Source organism: Malus sylvestris, chromosome 16 (genome assembly GCF_916048215.2).
Source record: "Malus sylvestris chromosome 16, drMalSylv7.2, whole genome shotgun sequence".
In the NCBI taxonomy this organism is placed as follows: Eukaryota; Viridiplantae; Streptophyta; class Magnoliopsida; order Rosales; family Rosaceae; genus Malus; species Malus sylvestris.
This window is the reverse complement of record NC_062275.1, coordinates 12,411,833-12,433,277: the sequence shown is the minus strand read 5'-3', so window position 1 is coordinate 12,433,277 and position 21,445 is coordinate 12,411,833. Positions and strand designations below refer to the sequence as shown.

The 21,445-nt window shown below is 40.7% G+C and overlaps 2 protein-coding genes across 2 annotated transcripts; one reads left to right on the top strand and one right to left on the bottom strand.

The window, feature by feature from the left end:
* Positions 1–499: 499 nt before the first annotated feature.
* LOC126606726 (uncharacterized) lies at positions 500–5,291 on the bottom strand. Its single transcript, XM_050274110.1, has 2 exons — positions 5,002–5,291; positions 500–714 (listed from the first exon to the last, which is right to left on the bottom strand). Exons 1-2 carry the CDS (start codon positions 5,282–5,284, stop codon positions 533–535), a joined length of 465 nt encoding a protein of 154 aa, XP_050130067.1. The 5' UTR covers positions 5,285–5,291; the 3' UTR covers positions 500–532.
* Positions 5,292–10,899: 5,608 nt separating this feature from the next.
* LOC126606480 (exopolygalacturonase-like) lies at positions 10,900–13,860 on the top strand. The gene is made up of 5 exons (XM_050273866.1): positions 10,900–11,252; positions 11,394–11,714; positions 11,825–12,114; positions 12,336–12,561; positions 12,694–13,860. The coding sequence occupies exons 1-5, from the start codon at positions 11,034–11,036 to the stop codon at positions 12,919–12,921; spliced, it is 1,284 nt and encodes a 427-aa protein (XP_050129823.1). The 5' UTR covers positions 10,900–11,033; the 3' UTR covers positions 12,922–13,860.
* Positions 13,861–21,445: the final 7,585 nt, after the last annotated feature.

The following is a 21,445-nucleotide window of genomic DNA, read 5'->3' as shown; positions in this document are numbered from 1 at the left end:
ATCGTGCTGCTCAGCTTGTATTATTAGTTGGATATAAAAAATGTGTAATTTACTATACGCTTCTCTCTCTCTCTCCCCCCACCCCCGGGTTCTCCTTTTGTACCTTGACTTGTGAATGAAACTGTGTAATTTTACAATGGCATTTTAGCTAAAATGGTTTTTGAGATTGGCAAAACTCCTCACTTTCGTTTCCGAGATTTGAAATTGATAGAATCAGTCCATGAGTTTATCCATTGTCAACCATTTTGGCCCTTCCATGAAAAACTTATAGAGTGTTGTCACCCACCTTTTTAATAAAAAATTTAATTACAATTTTGTCCATTTATAAAATGGCTGATAAGAACCTTAAAAGATATATAATAATATTTTCATGGCCACACCTATACCACTAGTAGCAGGTAAAGAGATTTTTGCTTCCCGCTCAACTGAAAGATTTTGGTGTTTATTCATGATGTGAAATTTTGGTTTGTTCGGATGGTTTCAAGTGTTAGATATGAACTTATTAAACAACCAATCAAGACCAAAACATGAATTACAACTTAAAGATAACTAACCAGAACATGCAACATAGAAGAACCAAGAAGAAAAGCATACCTGTACCAGTTCCAGAACTTGAAGCCATTGCACCAAGCTTTCCAGTGGACCTTCTCTTCTCTCGCAGATGACTAAGTACTCGACTTACAAATAGGCTTAAGTCCAGATATGAGTGTGTCCCTGTGAGAAGAGAGGCCACCATATATATTCATATAGTTCTTTCCATAATCAGATAGGATTCCCTATTAAAATCCTAATATGAAACAAATACTTGTTTCCTTGTCTCATAAGAACTGATTTAAATGCTATACAAAATCCTTTATCGTCAAGGATCAGCATTCCCCTTGTTAATAAGACTTTTCTACCAAACTGAATACCTATAGCCAGTCCCCAAAACTCCCCTATCTCATACTCATTCCAACATTCTCCCACTTGAGTATGAGAACAGTTTTAGGCACTCAACTTATTCAATTTCTGATAGAAGTGATCACTAAGTCTTATACCAAGAGCACTCAATTCACAAACCATTCATATACATTTTAAAACATAGAACTCTGTAACCTGAATTGCAACCATAATGCAAAACCGTTCTTCAGAATTACATATATTTAATTTGCATTTTCCATCATTGTGAACCTGATCATCAGCAGCAAAATATATAACAATTTGCTCCCACTATTTCATAGCATTGACAGCATGATTCAAAGATAATCAATTGCCCTAAACAATGTATGAATCAATAATTCAATAACAATTGCTTAAACAGACTAACTGTTATAAAAAGCATCAAATGAATTATCTCAAACTTTATTTCTCAAAATAACAGATCATAAACCTGATCTCTATTCAAAAATAAACCGAAAACAAAAAACTAGCTAATCTGATACTAGCATAAAACCTGTCTATATAGCCGCACCAGCTCTCTGAACTTCACAGCAGCTATCAACAGTTGTTTTTGTTATGACAGATCACTCCCACTAATCAAATGATTCCAGAATCCCCATCCGAGAAACATGAGCTTTAAACACTCCAATTGGTAGTGCTTTGGTCAAAGGATCTGCAATCATAGCATCAGTGCTTAAATGCTCCACCTGAATTGCTCCTTCCCTAACCTTTTCTCGAACTTTAAGAAACTTTACATCCATCAGTCTTGAAGCAGAAGTTCTTCTATTATTCTTGGCAAAGAATACTGCAGAATTGTTACACAGTACATTTTAATAGGTCTCTGCACAGAATTAACAACCTTCAAATCTGTCACAAATTTTTTTAACCATACAGCCTGTTTCATTCCTTCAAAACAAGCTACAAATTCTGCCTCCATTGTAGACGTAGCTATGACAGTCTGCTTTGCACTTTTCCATGAGACTGCTCCACCACCAAGCATGAATATATAACTTCCAGTGGATTTTCTGTCATCTACATCACCGGCCAAATCAGAATCAGTGTAGCCAACTAATTCCAAAAGCTCATCTCTGCCATAAACCAACATGTAACTCTTGGTTCTTTGCAGGTACCTTAAAACCTTCTTCGCTGCTACCCAATGTAACTCTCCTAGATTTGCTTGAAACCTACCTAACACTCCCACTATAAAAGCAATGTCAGGTCTTGTGCAAATAGTTGTATACATCAAACTTCCCACCAATGAAGCATAAGGCTTATTTGCCATTTTATCCAGCTCCAATTTTGTCTTGGGACACTGAGCCTTAGAGAATTTGTCTCCTTTGTTTACTGGTACTTCACCATTATTACAGCTTGCCATGTTGAATCTCATTAGTACCCTTTCTATGTATCCTCTTTGTGATAAACCAAGTACGGATTTTGATCTATCACGAACAATTTCAATACCAAGCACATAGTGTGCTTCCCCAAGGTCCTTCATCTCAAAATTCTTGCTAAGCATGGTCTTTGTGTCTTTGAGCAGCTTCATATCCGAACTCGCAAGTAGGATGTCATCGACATACAACACTAGAAATATAAAGCTTGATCCTGAAAACTTAACATAAATACAATCATCTAATTTGTTTTCCACGAATCCTTGTCTTGTAACTACTTGATCAAATTTTAAGAACCACTGTCTTGATGCTTGTTTAAGACCGTAGATCGACTTAGTAAGTTTACAGACCATATCTTCTTTCCCCCTTTCAACAAATCCAGGAGGCTGTTTCATGTAGATGTCTTCTTCCAGCTCACCATTTAGAAAAGCAGTTTTTACATCCATTTGATGTAGTTCCAGGTTGAAATGAGCAACAAGTGCCATGATAACCCTCATAGAATCCTTGGAAGAAACGGGAGAAAAAGTGTCATTGTAGTCCACTCCCTCTCTTTGAGTGAATCCCTTGGCAACCAACCTAGCCTTGTACCTTTCAATATGTCCCTGAGCATCTCTCTTGGTCTTATAAACCCATTTTCATCCGATGGCCTTGAATTGAGGATTGTAATCCACCAACGTCCATACTTTGTTCTTTGACATAGACTCTAATTCCTCCTTCATTGCAATATGCCATAATGACTGCTGCGGACTATTCATTGCCTGAGAATAAGTAAGAGGATCATCCACATCGCCAAAATCAAACTCACTCTCCTGCAAATAAACATAGTCTTTCGACATTGTGGGTTTCCTGATTCGTGATGATTGTCTTAATGGCAATATCGGTTCATGAGGAACTTCAGTGTTCGAATCCATTGGTACTTCAGAGTTTGAAGTATGATCCCCTTGCATCTGAATTTGAGTCCCAAAATCAACTTCCATTCTGTCCACAGTAGGTGGAGCTGCCAATTGATCTTCTTCCAACTCAATTACAGATGAAGGAGTGATTAAAATTTCCTTGTAAGCATCATTATTTGAAGGCGTCTCTTCATAATCAGGTTCTTCAAAAATGAACCTTCCCTGTGATAAATCTGCAACATCTTGATCTTCAAAGAATCTGGCATTGTTGGTTTCTTGAATTCTAGTACGAGCTTGGGGACAATAGAATTTGAAGCCTTTTGATTTCTCTGAGTAGCCAATGAAGTAGCACGATTCAGTCCTTGAGTCCAGTTTCTTCTCATGTGGATTGTAAATTCGAGCCTCAGCTTTACATCCCCAAATATGGAAGTGATCAAAACTAGGCTTTCTCCCATTCCAAACTTCGAAAGGTGTGGATGAAACTGCTTTGCACGGGACTCTATTTAGTATATACGTTGCTGTCTTCAATGCTTCTCCCCATAGAAATCCTGGTAACTTGGACCTTGTCATCATACTTCTTACCATTCCAATCAAGGTTCTATTTCTCCTCTCTGAGACTCCATTTTGTTGTGGCGTTCCAGGTGTGGTGTATTGAGCCACAATGCCTTGTTGCTCAAGATAGAGAGCAAAGGGGCCCTTGCATTGTCCAGCCTCACTGTACCTGCCAAAGTACTCTCCTCCTCTATCTGATCTAACAATCTTAATAGTCTTTCCTAATTGTTTCTCTACCTCAGTTTTATAAATTTTGAAACAATCAAGAACCGATGACTTCTCACTAAGTAAATACGTATAACAAAATCTTGAGAAGTCATCAATAAAGTTAACAAAATAAGAGTTTCCACAGATGGTTTTAGTTGGAAAAGGACCACATATGTCAGTGTGTATAATTTCTAGCAAATCATGACATCTCTTAGCATCCAATTTCCTAAAGTTAGTCATTTTGCCCTTGACACAGTCAACACACTCAGTTGCAGTAGTAAAATTTAATTCAGGAATTAAGTTGGCCTTGGACAGCTTCAAAACCCTTTCTTTGGATATGTGTCCTAATCTTTTGTGCCAAAGGATGAAAGAATCATCGCTGCAGTGCATTCTCTTGGTGCTTGTGTTTAAAACATGTTGGTTAATAGATTCCACAGTACAATTCAAACACCATAAGTTGTCACTCAAGTATGCAGTTCCTAAAACACTATCTAGATGGTTCTTTTGAAAAAATTTTAAGCAATCATCATCTCCTAAAAACCCAAAACCATCTTTGACTATTTTAGATGCAGAGATCAAATTTCTCGTCATCTTTGGCACAAAAAGCACATCATTCAATCTTAGTACAAAACCAGATGATAATTTTAAGCAAACAATTCCAATGGCCTCTACTGCAACCTTAGTTCCTTCACCCACAAAAACGTTATAGTTTTTAAAACCAGTTTGTTTTTATGTCAGAAAACCCTCTAAAGAATTTGTAATGTGGACCGAGCAACCAGTGTCGAACCACCAAGAATTCACAGGAATTTCAATCAAATTTGACTCAACACAGACATTAACTTGTTCTACACCCTTACTCTTAAGATAGTCCTGAAAAACTTGACAATCTTTCCTTAAGTGTCCTTTAATTTTGCAGAAAAAACACCTAAGTTTAGCAATGTTTTTGGTTTTGACTTTAAGATTGTTAGATCCCTTAAAAGAGTCCTTTACTTTAGCAGATGCATTAGACTTAAAAGAGGTTGTCTTTGTATGAGAATTCTTACCAGAATGTCCAGATTGTGAATTGAATGCCTTTTTCCCCCTGTCTGATTGCACGAAATTCACCATTTCAGCATCCTTTCCTCTTTCTTGCTTTTGTCTGTTCTCTTCTTGAACACATTGTGCTATTAACTCATCAACATCCCAATTCTTGTCCTGAGTGTTATAAGACACTTTTAATTGACTAAACTTGCTTGGAAGGGCTTGAAGAATCATGAATACTAGTTGTTTCTCTCCAATGTTGACATCTAGAGAATTCAACTTCTCGGCGGCATCGGTCATTTTCATAATATGGTCTCGGATGGAACCTGCGCCTTCAATTTTATATGTGGTAAGCATTGCCATGTACTGACTGATTTCTGCCTTTTGAGATTCTTTGAACTTCCTTTCAATCGCATTCAAATAGTCAATAGCCAAGTCATTTTTCTTGATTCCACCTCGAACCGTATCTGTCATGGCACTTTCAAGTATAGAAAGTGCAACTTTGTTAGCTCTAACCCATCTTTCTGCATCAGCTTTCTCTGCCCGAGTGCTTTGATCAGTCAAAACTGGCTTGGGAATGTCAAGAGCTATGTCAAATTCATTAAGTGTCAGTAAGAGTCCAATCTCTCTTCTCCACTTCTTGTAGTTGCTGCCTCCAGTGAGAATGGGGATATTAGCCAAGTTCATAGTCCTTAATGATATTGCAGATGTTGTACCAGTCATGAAATCACCAATATAAACTTATTAGTTTCAGATTTCATTCCAACAGCCATTCGCACATCATGACTATAATCACAAACTCATATATATAGACTTAACAACAATTTGTTGATAAGCATACATAGAATAAATGATATAACAAGAACTCAATCAATGCACTGCACAAATCATGTATCCTTGACACCAAATAAATTGATGGTGTCTCATACACGTAATAGTTTCAAAGGTTATTAAAGTTGAATCAAAATCCAAACTTTGCAAATAAAACTGATATCTCTAATGTGTTTCTTCCTTCAGTAGCAAAACACATTCATATTTACTAAAACTTACGCAGGTATATGAAGAAACCAAAAACAATTAACAACATACCTTTAATTTCTGATTTCAAATTCTCATAAGGAACAGCGGAAGCAATTTAGAATTTGAAAAAAGAAATTTCTTAAAGCTTATTTGAAAAACCCAGATCGTTATCCTCAGAAGGAATTGAAACTAATTCAAAACTGGGAAAAACCCTTATTCGACAATGGTTTGGGGTTTCCGACGGTCAAACTTTCCTTTAAACTTATAGGGTCATTATTTAGTCGTTTTCCACCACTGCATCTTTTGCAGTCTACAGAACCAGACTTCGATTCTCCATGAGAGCAAAAGTTCGTTTGGTTTTTTTTTTTTTTTAATGAAAACATGTACGTTTTATCTCTTACAAATTGAACTCATGTTTATGTATCTTGTGGCTCTGATACCACATGTTAGATATGAACTTATTAAACAACCAATCAAGACCAAAACATGAATTACAACTTAAAGATAACTAACCAGAACATGCAACATAGAAGAACCAAGAAGAAAAGCATACATGTACCAGTTCCAGAACTTGAAGCCATTGCACCAAGCTTTCCAGTGGACCTTCTCTTCTCTCGCAGATGACTAAGTACTCGACTTACAAATAGGCTTAAGTCCAGATATGAGTGTGTCCCTGTGAGAAGAGAGGCCACCATATATATTCATATAGTTCTTTCCATAATCAGATAGGATTCCCTATTAAAATCCTAATATGAAACAAATACTTGTTTCCTTGTCTCATAAGAACTGATTTAAATGCTATACAAAATCCTTTATCGTCAAGGATCATCATTCCCCTTGTTAATAAGACTTTTCTACCAAACTGAATACCTATAGCCAGTCCCCAAAACTCCCCTATCTCATACTCATTCCAACATCAAGTTCATAATTTTCCAATTTGCTGGCTTCCATTAATATGCTTGAAGACTTGAAGTTCATCTGCTTGCCGTTTTTCAGTAAACATGGCTTCCTCCAGACTTATCAAACTTTTCCGCAAACCAGATACTTCCTTGTCTAAATCAACAATTCTCTTGTTCTTCTCTTCAATCTCTAGCTCTGTCATATGTTTGGCCTTTTTCAAATCTTCGGTAAGCTTTTCAATTGTAACCAGATTTTCTACTACTTCTGAGAACAATATAAATGCACTTGTCAAGTCTTGCTCTAATGACGAGCCATTACGTGGAGTTTTTTTATGTTCTCATATTTCTCATTTATAACCTTGAAAATCCTGTCTTTCTCTAGTCCAATAGCTTTTCTCTCCATCCTCGTGATATCATTTTTGATATTTTCTATGTAGTTATCCTTTCCTTCGCATTTCTTATAAGGGTTCTTACTGTTTTGTGTGAAAAATTACACTCTTGAATGTTTAATCATAATGCAGAATTTTGGTACGTAATTATTCAAGAGTAGAGAAAAATTAATATAATGGGCTTGAGAAGTTGGGAAGGTCAATGATTTTGTTATTGTGATGTTACGATTATTGAATTAGGGCAAGGAAGTAATTCTCTTTTTCCTAAGAGACAAGTTTATAATTTTAGATATATATTAGAGGTTAGTTTAGGAATAATAGTAGGTGAGAAAATAATATTTTAATTTTTTAACTTTTTATGGTGGGTGAGATTATAACTGGAAAATAAGACAATGAGGTGGGTCTAGCAACTCTCAACTTATATTAAATAAGGACTAAAATGACCAAAACACCTTTTATTTAATAAACAATATGCCAAAATGATTTGACAAAAGTTGACAGTATTTTTGTCATTTTTTCCATATATAACGGAGATTTTTCTCAAAATGGCCAAAATAATTAACGGTGGACAAATTCAGGGACCAGGTCTATCGATTTAAAATCTCAATGATCAAACTAAGGAATTATACCAATATTTAAGACCATTTTAATTAAAAAGTCTTCCAAATTAGTGTGGTCCAAATACAGAATGAGACCTAACGCCTATAAGGTTCCTTTTTTATTTAGAGTAATTTCTAATTTTTTATAAATAAATAAAAATTAGCCCCATAAAATTGGAATGCTTGACATACTTTTACATTTAAGTGAGTTTCACACTCAAAAATCTGGCCTACCTCGACTAGAAAGTGTGTTAGCATGTATCAATTGTGTCCAACTATAATTGTTTAAGCTATATTTTAAGGATTTCTTTTTTCTTAGGCTATAATGTACAATTGGGATCTCGTGACTCTACATTTAGCCTCAGTGCATTAACATTCATTTAACATAATCTTAAGTAGAGACTCCAGAAATGGTTATGATTAATTTTGTTAAATGCAAGTAAATGTATAGAAGTTAATGTAGACACTTGAGATCTGTACAGTTGAATACTTGAAGACCATGCGTATTTTTAATTACATCCTTTGTGATAAAATCTCATACCTACTAAACTAATAGATAACAAAGTAAAAAGTCACACATCATTACATTAAACTTTGAGTGATTTAATTTCTACTTGCACATGGATTTTTTATGATAAATTTTACAACCGCAAAGCTAGCAGGTAGTATATAAATAGGGAACATGACAGCAATTGACCCTTTAAGTTCCTCCTCCAAAATACAAACATATATCATTGTTTTTACGTTGATGGTGGCAGTTGAATTTTCACAAACTAATTGATTGCGGTCCATACAGTCGGTGCAAGGGATAAAGTGTCCAAGAAGTGTCCATGGTAATATGAGATGCTCATGCATGTGCTTGACTCGAATAATTTTCTGCAGTACAATCTATTGCATACCACTAAAAATCTATCCCTAATTCATCTTTATCGGTTCAAATTGATCTAGGAAATATACAGTACAAAAACCTCATTATCAACAGCAAGTATTAGTTCGAGTAGGAAGCCGAGAACTGAAAAATTAAGGATAATACTTGCATTGTTTTATGGGAGAATGCACATATCTCATTTATTTTGGAAAATAATATTATATTCATCATATAAACTTCATAATTTGAGTATTCAATTGCATAAATCTTCATTTGAAGATCTTTTCAACAAAAAATCATTTAAATCAGAGATCATATAGTCGTCCAAATTCTTAGAATACAAGGATCATAAGCAATATCCAATTCGCATGATTTTAGAATAGATGATTTTCAAATGAAGATTAAGAATGTAACATTTTCGATTATTGAATTTATATAATAAAGATATGTTATTAGTAAGGAAACAAACCCAAAAGTGTAGCCTATTACAAAAGTAAAATAAGGAAACAAACCCCAAAAGTGAGTCCATAAGAATCCTGAGATGAAAACTCTAGCTCTAGAAACAAGAACCAGCCTTCTCCACCAAAATAGATGGACCACCATTACCAAGTCACCGAGAAAAAGAATTAACCAACCGAAAGGATTAACAAATGGAGGTGGACAAGCCACCTGCGCTTAAAGAGCTCCCGTAATCCTACCAAATAGTGCCAATTGCACTTTAATAGCCACGAAATCCAAAGCATACCTCCTCTAACCGAAGTCCATGGAGGAAGAACTTGAGGAGCCAATAGTCGAACCATGTGTGCAGTAGCTCGCGGCTAGAAACATCAATTTGGAAAGGGAAAAAAAAAGACATGAAACTCTAATCAACGACAAGATTTGCCAATAATTGAGACAAAACCAAGAAAATGAGACAAGCTCACAGCAAAACTACCCGAAATCAATGGCCAAGAAAAAGAAAAAGGAGAAGTTGGGGGTTAGGAAAGAAGGAGGAGGGGACTATGGAAGGAGATGGGGTTGCCACCATCGTCCCCGCCCAAAAGGAAGGGGTGGCGGCTAAAGGTGGTAGCAGAGTCAAGATTTTCAAATAATGGAGTCATAAAATAAAATAAAATAAACTTTATTGGGCCATTTCGCCGAGCACTTAGTAGGCACCTGCCAATTCTTGCCAACATATGTCAACAAATACCATTATTTGTAGAGGCTTGTCGACATTAGATGCAGAATACTTTGGAGTTATGTTGAAGACTATCAAGGTTTGTCAACTAAAGTATTTCATCAAGCACATGGTGCGTACAATAGAGTCACACACAAAAAAAGAGAAAATGATGACAAATAAGATAGAAGAAAGTAGAAGAAGTAGGAGAAGGTTGTAATCTAGTTTGCCTAACTATTTATAGGTGTCAAATACAATACACAAACAAATATACATGAGATTTTAAAATTATTAAGGTTAAGAACGACCAGTAACCCCATGCTATACCTCCGCATTGTGTTTGGGGGCTTTGACTTTGGAAGAGAGAGACCAGCGTTAGGGTTGGAGGAGAACAATTAAATAACTGTATCGTGGTACATGTCTCTTTTCATGGACTAGTCACTAAACAGCGACCACCCATCTTAAAATCCACCTCAAATTACAACTCTTTTCCCTTCCAACATTTGGGAGTCTCCTGTTCAGAGATCAGTTATTAACCGACTGATAACTCATGAATAGTTAGAATCAAGAGACGGTTTATTAGTTATTTATTAGTTTATGAATTGAGCAACAGATTTTTTTTTCCCCTTAACTAAAAGGAAAAATACAATCTGTTGCTTTTTGAAATCAATCTTGTTGTGTTGGTGGGAGTCTGGTAATAATTTGGTGGCCATGCAAAAGCAGATGAATGCATGGAGAAGAAGTAGCGCCCTACAATGGTGGAAGTGAAGGGCCACAATGTTTAAACATGTACCTTAAACATAGGGAATTAGTCATGCACACACAAAGCGTATCACCATTTTTAGGCAAACCAACTAATTAAAACAATTCTTAAAAAGAAAAACTAATTAATCTAACCGTCACCGTAGAGTTCGAGCCTCCCCGCGCAGATCGCAGCGGAGGGTAATTAACAATTTTTTTAGGTAGTATAAATACAGGCATTCAAAGAGAATTAATTTCATCCCCCACTTTAATTGTCAAGTCTCTCCCCGGAGACCTGTTATGTAATCTGGGAAAAAAAGTAGGTAAATTTCTTTACATCATATTTTAGCTAGCTATCTTGTAGAGTTGTAAGGGGGGGGGTCATGGCCATTGCTGGAGGAATGTCTTGCCACGCCATTCTTGTCTTGTGCTTAGCTGCATTGGCCTCTCGAGCCACCGGCAGGGTTGCCATTCCCCCGGCTGTGTTCGATGTTTTCCGTGGTAGTAATTTGGGTGTCCATGACAAAGCTGATCCTGATGAGAAGATCTTTAACGTGGTAGATTTCGGCGCCAAGCCTGATGGGAACCATGATGCAAGCATGGTATACAAATTTGATAACCCTAACATTATTTGTATTGCATAAATGTGTGGTCCATATACACATTCTGACAACGACGGTGCATAACTCACAATACTAATTCATTTTGGGTCTGACAAATTGAGTTTGTATAATTATTTGCAGAATTTCATAAAAACATGGCTTGCAGCATGCCACAACACTGGGAAATCAAGGGTTCTGATCCCACCGGGGACATACAAGAGTGGGCCAGTGGTATTTCAGGGGCCATGCACCAGTTCCAAACCCGTAGTTGTTCAAGTTTTAGGGACCATAAAAGGCCTGAATGATCTGTCCTTATATGAAGAGCCATACTGGTTCTTGTTTGAGAATGTAGAAGGCTTGGTCATTATCGGCAATGGCATCTTTGACGGACAAGGTTCAAGTGCCTGGAAAGTCGCTGGTGACTGCGGCAGTTCCAGCGATGGTTGCAGTCCACTCCCATCTGTAAGTGCTACATTAAGTTACCAACTAGTTAGAGCTCTTATTTATGTAATTCATAAATCATAATTTATAAGAAAGAAAACTGGCTTTAATTATTGGATTAATTAATGCAGAACATCAAATTCAACGGCGTTAGAGACGGGGTCATTCGAGGCATTAGTTCCCTCAATAGCAAAGGAGTTCATCTTTTCATCACTGACAGCCAGAATGTTAGGGTTCGCAGAGTGAATATCTCTGCCCCTCGAACAAGCCCCAACACTGATGGCATCCACATCAGCAACTCCAACAATGTCAAGGTCGCCAGAACTCACATTGCCACCGGTGATGATTGCATTGGCATGATTCAGGGATCAACCAACATTGCCATCAACAATGTAATTTGTGGCCCCGGACACGGCATTAGGTATAATTTGAGTCTTTATTATTTATACTCTTCTGCTATAAATCTATATGTTATGTTACCATAAATTTAGACTATGGATTCATTTGAAAGAGAGTTAATTAATGGTTAAATTAACAGCCTGCTAACATAATAAATTATTCCGCTACCATGCCTTATATACCACCCTAGGATCCTTCATAAATGTTCATGGACTAATTGTGTCCCCATTTTGTTGATGACAGTGTTGGTAGCCTTGGCAAGTATGAGCACGAAAATGACGTGACAGGAATCACCGTGAAGAAGACCACATTTTTGAACACAGACAATGGGATTAGAATCAAGTCATGGCCAGGATCGGGTCCTAGTCGGGCATCAGGAATGGTTTTCAAGGACATCATCATGCAGAATGTTAGGAACCCTATTATAATTGACCAAGAGTACTGCACTGGGGGATGCAACAAGAACCAGGTTTGTTAACCTAGTTGATCCTATAACCGTATATAATTACTTTTTCATCTGGTACGACCGATAAATGATATCGAACTCTTGAATTATCCTAATCCTAACCTTCTTTTACCGACTTTCTTCAACATTGTGCAGCCATCGCACGTGCAGATCAGCGATGTCCACTACATAAACATTAGAGGGACAACACCGTCAAATGTGGCAGTAGATTTCATTTGCAGCAGCCAGGTTCCTTGCCAAAACATTCAGCTTCACGACATCGATTTGAAGTATACTGGTCCAAATGCTGCAGCTCTCACCAACGTATGTAAAAATGTAAAAGCTGGTTTTCGTGGCATACAAAACCCACCAGCCTGCCACTGAGAATTGAGTTCCCGCAGTTGATCAAGACACCCTCAGCCTGTCCTGCTTAACTAACTACTTATATTTTTATCATCGTTACTGGAAGGGTAGGGGAATAAGGAGAGGAGAGCATTTGGTGTCTCTGGGAATGGAATGATGCATGTACTAAAAGTTACAATTTTTGTGGCATCAGTGGCATATTGTGCTTTGATGGCCAGCGGGACCGTGGCCCCTCCCAAAACTTTACAAATAATATTAAGTAATTTTCCATTATGCTAATTATGTTTTACTTTTTCATCGAGCTGTTTAATTCATCTAAAATGACTTTGTAGACATTGAAATTTCGGTGGCATAAATGTTAGCCATTGCATTAAGATTACATTTGTAAACATTGAAATTTTAGTGTAATAAATGTTGACCATTGTATTAAAATTACAACATTCATTCACTTCACCTACAACATCCACCCAAGTTTCACCTACAACACCCACCAAAATTCACCTACAACATCCACCAAAACAAATGGATGGTGGTGATTCATTCCCAAAGCCTATAAATAGGCTCTTCCATCAAAGAATCAAGGGAGGATTTTGGCATACACTTTCTCTACTCCCAAATTGGAAGAGAATTCACACCACACCAAAGCCTTGAAGCCTCGAAACTCTGAAGCTCTCAAGCAAATCCCGAAGGATCAAGAAAGCCCTCTTCGTTCTTCGTGAAATCCTCCTTCAAGATCAAGCCCTAACGCCCCCCTTGAAGAACTTCCACCAATTCAAGATCAAGCCCCGACGGCCCTTGAAGAAGGTGTTCATCATTCATCAACTGTTCGTCCAAGATCAAGCCTCGACGGCCCTTGGATCAACAACACTACATCTACACGTTTCAAAGATAGAATCAGAGGATAAATTTGTAGAAGAGATTGTAACCCCTAAATCATTAATACAAATATTATTTTGTACACGTGTTCTTGTCTCATTCATCGCAGGAATTTCCGTGTTTACAAATTTGGCACGCCCAGTGGGACAGTCTCTACCTCTCATCTCTATCTTTGAATCCGCAACAAGCACAAATGGCGTCAAGGAAGGCCCAAGTTGTTCTCGCTGCCAATGCAAGAAACAAGAGCGTCATCACGACAGGGGGTGTCACTTCAGGCATCATAACTCGAAGCAAGGCAAAAGCTCTTTCTGCCGCCTCTTCCGCCCCTGCATCAACTCCGCCGAAGGCACAAGAGCACCCGAGGCACAAATCAGTGATCACCCTGGCCTCGCTCAGGGCGCCAAGAGAGGAAAGCCAGAGGAAGTACTCTGAATTCTTACTTTCTGATGCCGACTCAAGCAGCGGCATAGCCATGCAAGTCATGGTTGCTGAAGCGACTTCAATTGAGGAGCAGCTGGCTCAGATGAGTGAAACAATCGCAAAACTCACAAGGACTGTGGAGGACAAAGACCTGCAAATCGCAGCACTCGTTAACCAACTAGATGCAAAGCCCGATGAGAAAGTCAGGCAAGGGGATAATCCAGTAAAGAGGGAAAACGACGAGGATGAGGAACCTCCAGTGGAGAACGTCGAAGAGACGCTGAAGCCAAACCAAGCGGCGACACTCATGGGGCCTCTCTCTATCCAGCAGCTGCAGGAGATGATCGCCAACACCATCAATGCGCAGTATGAAGGAAGCTCACATGATTCCGTACTATACTCAAAGCCTTACTCCAAGAAGATTGACGCTTTGAAGATGTCGAGGGGTTATCAACCACCAAAGTTTATGCAGTTCGATGGAAAGGGGAACCCGAAGCAACATGTCGCCCACTTCATTGAAACCTGTAACAATGCTGGAACAGAAGGAGACTACCTCGTCAAGCAGTTCGTGCGCTCGCTGAAAAGTAACGCCTTTGACTGGTACACCGACCTCGAGCCCGAGTCTATCAACAGTTGGGATCAGCTAGAAAAGGAATTCCTCAACCGCTTCTACAGTACGCGCCGCACCGTAAGCATGCTGGAGCTGACCAGTACGAAACAGTGGAAGGAGGAACCCGTCGTCGACTACACCAATAGATGGCGTTCATTAAGTCTGGATTGCAAAGATCGGCTTTCTGAAACCTCTGCCATTGAGATGTGTGTTCAAGGCATGCACTGGGGGTTACATTACATTCTCCAAGGCATAAAACCAAGAACGTTTGAGGAGCTGGCAACGCGTTCCCACGACATGGAGCTGAGTATCGCTAATCACGGAAAGAATGAGCCGATCACCCACTTCAAGAAGGATAAGGTGTTCGCCCCGAGTGTGGACAAGACTGGAAAAAAGCCTGCTAAGGAAACTTTTACTGTCAACACTACCCCCATCAAAACCCCATCCGCGCCTATCAAGACCACCTCTGCGCCTATCAAGATTTCCTCCAAGACCAAGGCAAAGGAGACAAAGAGAAGTGAGCCTCCTCGCACCCAAGACAAGTATAAAAACACCTTGAGAGAGTTGGAGCAAAAGACGTACCCTTTTCCTGACTCAGACGTGGATACGATGTTAGATGACTTGCTGGAAAAGAAGGTAATTGAGTTACCAGAGTGCAAGCGCCCTGAAGAAATGAATCGAACGAACGATCCTAGGTACTGCAAGTACCATCGTATCGTAAGCCATCATGTGGGCAAGTGCTTCGTCCTCAAAGAACTCATTATGAAGCTAGCGCAACAAGGGAGAATCGAGCTAGACCTTGAGGACACAGCCGCAACACATACTACTACGGTGGCATTCGGATCCTTCGATCCCGTGCCTCTCCAAACGACACCCGACCATTCCTATCAATGTGCAAGCTACACGGCGCCTTCTACACAACCATCGCCGGGGGCAAACGAACAAGATGCGTATACCGATGATGATGAAGGATGGACATTGGTGACCTACAAAAAAACAAGGAAACCAAAACCACAAGCCACAAGACCAAAGGTGGAACAGGTGAGAAAACACCGTCGCCACAACAGTAGGAAGCCTAAAAGAAACGTAAAAGTCGATAAGCCAACGTATGTTGGGGAACCTATGGAGCAAGAGCCACGCATTCCTGTCTCCTTGTACGAGTACTTCCCGAATGACTTCTTCCAACAGTGCACTATCGCTGCATGCCATATGGTCGAAGTAGAAATGGAAGAACCTTCAAAAGGCAAAGATATCACCACTGAGGGAGAAAAAACTTTCACGCTCGAAGAAGGTCTGCCAACACACTTTAGCATTGAGGAAGCGTTACGATTACCAAAGAAGATGCGAATAGCATTAGCAGCTGTCTTGGAAAGTCCCAATGAACACGAAGTGCAAGAAAGCAAGAACGAAAGCTTGAAGCCTCGGCCACATGAATGTGCCACATGTTGTGCCATCGAGGACGCAATCCATTTCACCGATGAAGACTTGCTGCTAGGATCCAAGCCTCACAACCGTCCTCTCTTCGTCTCTGGGTATGTAAAGGGGCACAAAGTCAACCGCATGCTTGTGGATGGTGGATCAGCCATAAACATCATGCCAAAGTCGACAATGACTACAATCGGCATCAAGGCGGATGAACTGTCCCTAAGTCGTCTACTAATCCAAGGTTTTAATCAAGGAGGACAAAGAGCGATGGGCATGATCCGATTGGAGATGACTATTGGTGAACTCAAGTCGAGCACGATATTCCACGTGATTGATGCAAGAACTTCCTACGGCTTACTCTTAGGAAGGCCTTGGATCCATGCGAATGGAGTAGTACCGTCCACCCTTCACCAATGCTTAAAATTCTACCGAGAATGAGTGAAGGTGATCTATGGCGACACCAAACCATTCACTGAAGCCGAATCACATTTCGCAGACGCCAAGTTCTACATGGATGAAGACATGGTGCCCGAAGCTCTTCCAAAAGAGATCAAATCCACGGGCAAAGCAACACCTAAAAAGCAGGAGCGACAAGCCATGCCCAAGAAGCAAGAAGAAGAAATTACGCCGTCCTCAAGCAAGAACGATAATGAACTGGCTAAACGTGCAACAACAAAGGGGAGTAGGACGCCCTCAAATGGACCAAACACACCCGTCTTCCGATACATCCCGATGTCGAGAAGAAAGAATGGTCAATCTCCGTTCGAAACTGGAGCAAACAAAGCCGATGCACAGAGGCATATGGATAATGTAAAGTTGCTCAAGACGAATGCAGTTTTACCTCTGACACAGCTAGGCGGCACTAAGGTCGCAAGACTACCACAAGGCTTCATAAAAGCTCTACCAAAGGGGGTGGAACCAAGCTTTCTCCCAACCCAGAGGACCGAAGAAGGTTTTGATCCAAACGCCTATAAACTCATGTCGAAAGCTGGCTACGACTTCGCTTCTTCTTCGAATCATGGAAAGAAGGTTTCAAACACCGTTAACAATAAAGAACGTGACCTCACCGAGACTCAAAAGAAGTTGAAGAAGCACGGTTACGGAGTTGATAACAACAAAGCTGGACTAGGCTTCACACCAAATGCACCCGTGAAGATTTCAAGCAAAGCGAAAAATGCTAGCACTCAACACATCAGCGTGAGTATTGAACAAGATCATGATGAGCCTAAATCTACCCCTTGGACGTCAGTCTTCGATAGGATGAATCGTTCAAGACCCAGAATGTCAGCACTTAACCGCATTGGTGGTCAAAACCGAACCTCAGTCTTCAAGAGACTTAACATGCTAGCATCCCAAAGCTCTGTTTTTGAAAGGTTGTCAAAACCTAAGAAGCAAAGCAACACGACTAGCTCTCTTCCTCGTCAGTCAGCTTTGGAAAGACTTGAAGACAACAAGAAGTTTTCTAGAAATAGGAAGACAACGTCAAAGGAAGAAAAGCTCGACATGATAGCAGAAAAATGTGATATTCGAAGCTCGATTCCTTCAAGGATGAAGCGCCAAGCAATCTCGGAGGTGGACACAAATGGACCACTAAAATTAAGAAGGCGCACCATCATCCACACTGGACAATCTTCATGCCAACCAGCCCAAGAGGACGACACCGAAGAGGAATTCCAAGATGTCTTCCACATCACGATCCAAGAAAGCAAAGACGATGAGATCCCCGAAGAAGATGTCACTGCTGCGCCACCGCAACTTGAGGATGGGGGGCAATCCACGGTCGATGATCTCAAGGAGCTCAACTTAGGCACAAAAGATGAGCAGAAACCTATCTTCGTGAGTGCGCTGCTAAGTGCAGACGAGGTAGATGAGTATTACCAACTGTTATCAGAGTACAAAGACGTCTTTGCTTAGACTTACAAGGAAATGCCCGGCCTTGACCCTGTCATCGCTGTACATCATCTTGCAGTTAAGCCTGGAACGCGACCGATAAAGCAAACTCAAAGGCGCTATCGATCCGAGCTCATTCCACAAATCGAGGTAGAGATTGACAAGCTAATCGAAGCAGGCTTCATTCGAGAGGTGCAATACCCCAAGTGGATCTTCAACATCGTCATCGTCCTTAAGAAATCTAGACAAATACGTGTTTGTGTGGACTTTCGGGACCTCAATGACGCTTGCCCGAAAGATGACTTTCCCTTGCCGATCATCGAAATCATGGTGGACGCAACCACTGGCCACGAGGCACTGTCATTTATGGACGGCTCTTCTGGATACAATCAAATTCGTATGGCTCTCGAAGATGAGGAACTAACAGCATTTCGCACTCCAAAAGGTATCTACTGCTACAAGGTGATGCCCTTTGGTCTAAAGAATGCTGGAGCCACATATCAGCGAGCAATGCAGAAAATCTTCAATGACATGCTACACAAAAACGTAGAATGTTATGTAGAAGACGTGGTGGTCAAAACAAAGAAAAGATCAGATCACTTGAAGGATTTGAGAGTAGTGTTCGAAAGGCTACGAAAATACAACCTCAAGATGAACCCGTTAAAGTGTGCGTTTGGCGTCACCTCTGGAAAGTTCCTCGGCTTCATTGTCAAGCACCGTGGCATTGAAGTGGACCAATCAAAGATCAAGGCCATTCAAAACATGCCCGAGCCAAGAAACCTGCACGAGCTGAAAAGTCTACAAGGACGACTAGCCTTCATCAGACGCTTCATCTCCAACCTTGTAGGGCGTTGTCAACCATTTAGCCGACTCATGAAAAAGGATGTTCCGTTCGTATGGGACGAAGCGTGCCACAATGCTTTTGAAAGCATAAAAAAATATTTATCAAGTCCACCCGTCCTGGGGGCGCCTGTGCCCGGGAAACCACTCATATTGTACATCGCCGCTCAGGAAAGTTCAATGGGAGCACTCTTGGCACAGGAAAACGAATTCCAGAAAGAATGAGCGCTTTACTACCTGAGTCGAACACTCACCGGCGCTGAGTTGAACTACTCCCCAATAGAAAAAATGTGCCTTGCCTTGGTGTTTGCCATCCAGAAACTCAGACATTACATGCATGCTTACACCATCCACTTGGTTGCTAAAGCTGACCCAGTTAAATACGTCATGTCCAAGCCAGTTTTGACAGGGCGACTAGCTAAATGGGCGTTGATTCTTAATCAATACGAGATCATTTACGTCCCAGCTAAAGCCGTCAAGGGACAAGCATTAGCAGACTTCCTTGCCGATCATCCAATCCCAGCCAATTGGAAAATCTCAGACGACTTGCCTGACGAGGAGGTATTCTACATTGACATATTCCCGAGATGGACGATGTTCTTCGACGGATCCGCACGAGCAGACGGAGCGGGGGCAGGAGTAGTATTCATGTCGCCACAAAGGCAGATACTACCTTATTCATTCCAACTAAGCGAATTGTGCTCCAACAACGTCGCTGAGTACCAAGCACTAATCATCGGGCTCCAAATGGCGATCAACATGGAAATCACAACCCTCGAGGTATATGGCGACTCCAAGCTCATAATTAGTCAACTCTTGACTGAATATGAGGTGAGGAAAGACGATCTCGTTCCGTACTTCCGACTGGCAACTCAGCTGCTACAAAAGTTCGAGGCCGTAACACTAGAACATGTGCCGAGAAAAGAAAATCAAATGGCAGACGCTCTCGCTAACCTAGCCTCGAGTATAACACTAGGAGAAGACGAAGCGGCAGACGTGCCAGTTTGCCAAAGATGGGTCATCCCCCTCGCCACCGAAATGTTACTAGATGATACAAATGTCATCTCGGTACTTCCAGTCGATGTTGAAGAATGGAGACAACCATTGATTGACTACTTAGAGTATGGAAAACTTCCAAATGATCCTAGACACCGCTCTGAAATACGTCGACGAGCACCTCGCTTCCTCTACTACAAAGAAACACTCTACCAGCGCTCTTTCGAAAGAGTACTTCTGAGATGCCTAGGTGAGGAAGAAGCCAATCAAGCCATGGAAGAAGCGCACTCAGGCGTGTGCGGGGCGCATCAATCTGGACCAAAGCTACATTTCCAGCTCAAAAGAATGGGTTACTACTGGCCAAGTATGGTGAAGGATTGCCTGGAACATGCCAAAAGGTGCCAAGCATGCCAATTCCACGCCAACTTCATACATCAACCACCTGAACCATTACACCCTACAACTGCTTCATGGCCATTCGATGCATGGGGATTGGACGTCGTGGGACCAATTACTCCAAAGTCATCTGCAGGAGAAGCCTACATCCTAGCTGCAACAGATTACTTCTCCAAGTGGGCTGAAGCCATACCCCTAAGGGAAGTAAAAAAGGAAACTGTTGTCCGTTTCATCAAAGAACATATCATCCACAGATATGGTGTGCCTCGCTACATTATCACTGACAATGGAAAACAGTTCTCCAACCGACTTGTAGACGAGCTCTGTGAGAAATACAAGTTCAAGCAGCACAAGTCTTCCATGTATCATGCTCCGGCCAACGGTCTCGCAGAAGCATTCAACAAAACATTGTGCAACCTCTTAAAGAAGGTGATCGGCCAAACAAAGAGAGACTGGCACGAAAGAATAAGCGAAGCACTTTGGGCATATAGGACGACGCATAGGACTCCTACCCAAGCTACCCCTTATTCTCTCGTATATGGCGTGGAAGCTGTTCTACCGCTAGAAAGTCAAATCCCCTCACTTAGGATGGCTATACAAGAAGGCTTGACTGATGAAGAGAATGCAAAGTTGTGCCTTCAAGAGTTGGAATCATGCGACGAAAAAAGGCTCGAAGCTCAACAACACCTGGAATGCTACCAAGCGCGGCTATCCAAGGCATTCAACAAGAAGGTCCGCCCAAGGTCTTTCCAAACTGGAGATCTCGTCCTTGCATTACGAAGGCTTATCATCACAACTCACAAGACAAAAAGCAAGTTCACATCAAAGTGGGATGGACCGTACGTAATACAAGAGGTCTACACGAACGGCGCCTACTTAATCATGGCAGAAGACGGCTTGAAGATCGGTCCCATCAATGGCAGATTCTTGAAGCGTTACTACCCCTAAAAGGCGGCGACCAGACTCCTAGCCTGCATGAGCCTAAACTGCACAGGGCACAAAGCTCCTGGCCCGCAAGAGCATAAACTGTGTACGGCAAAATCATCATCAAAATCACCATAAAAAAAAAAAAAAAAAATTCATCGCTCATTT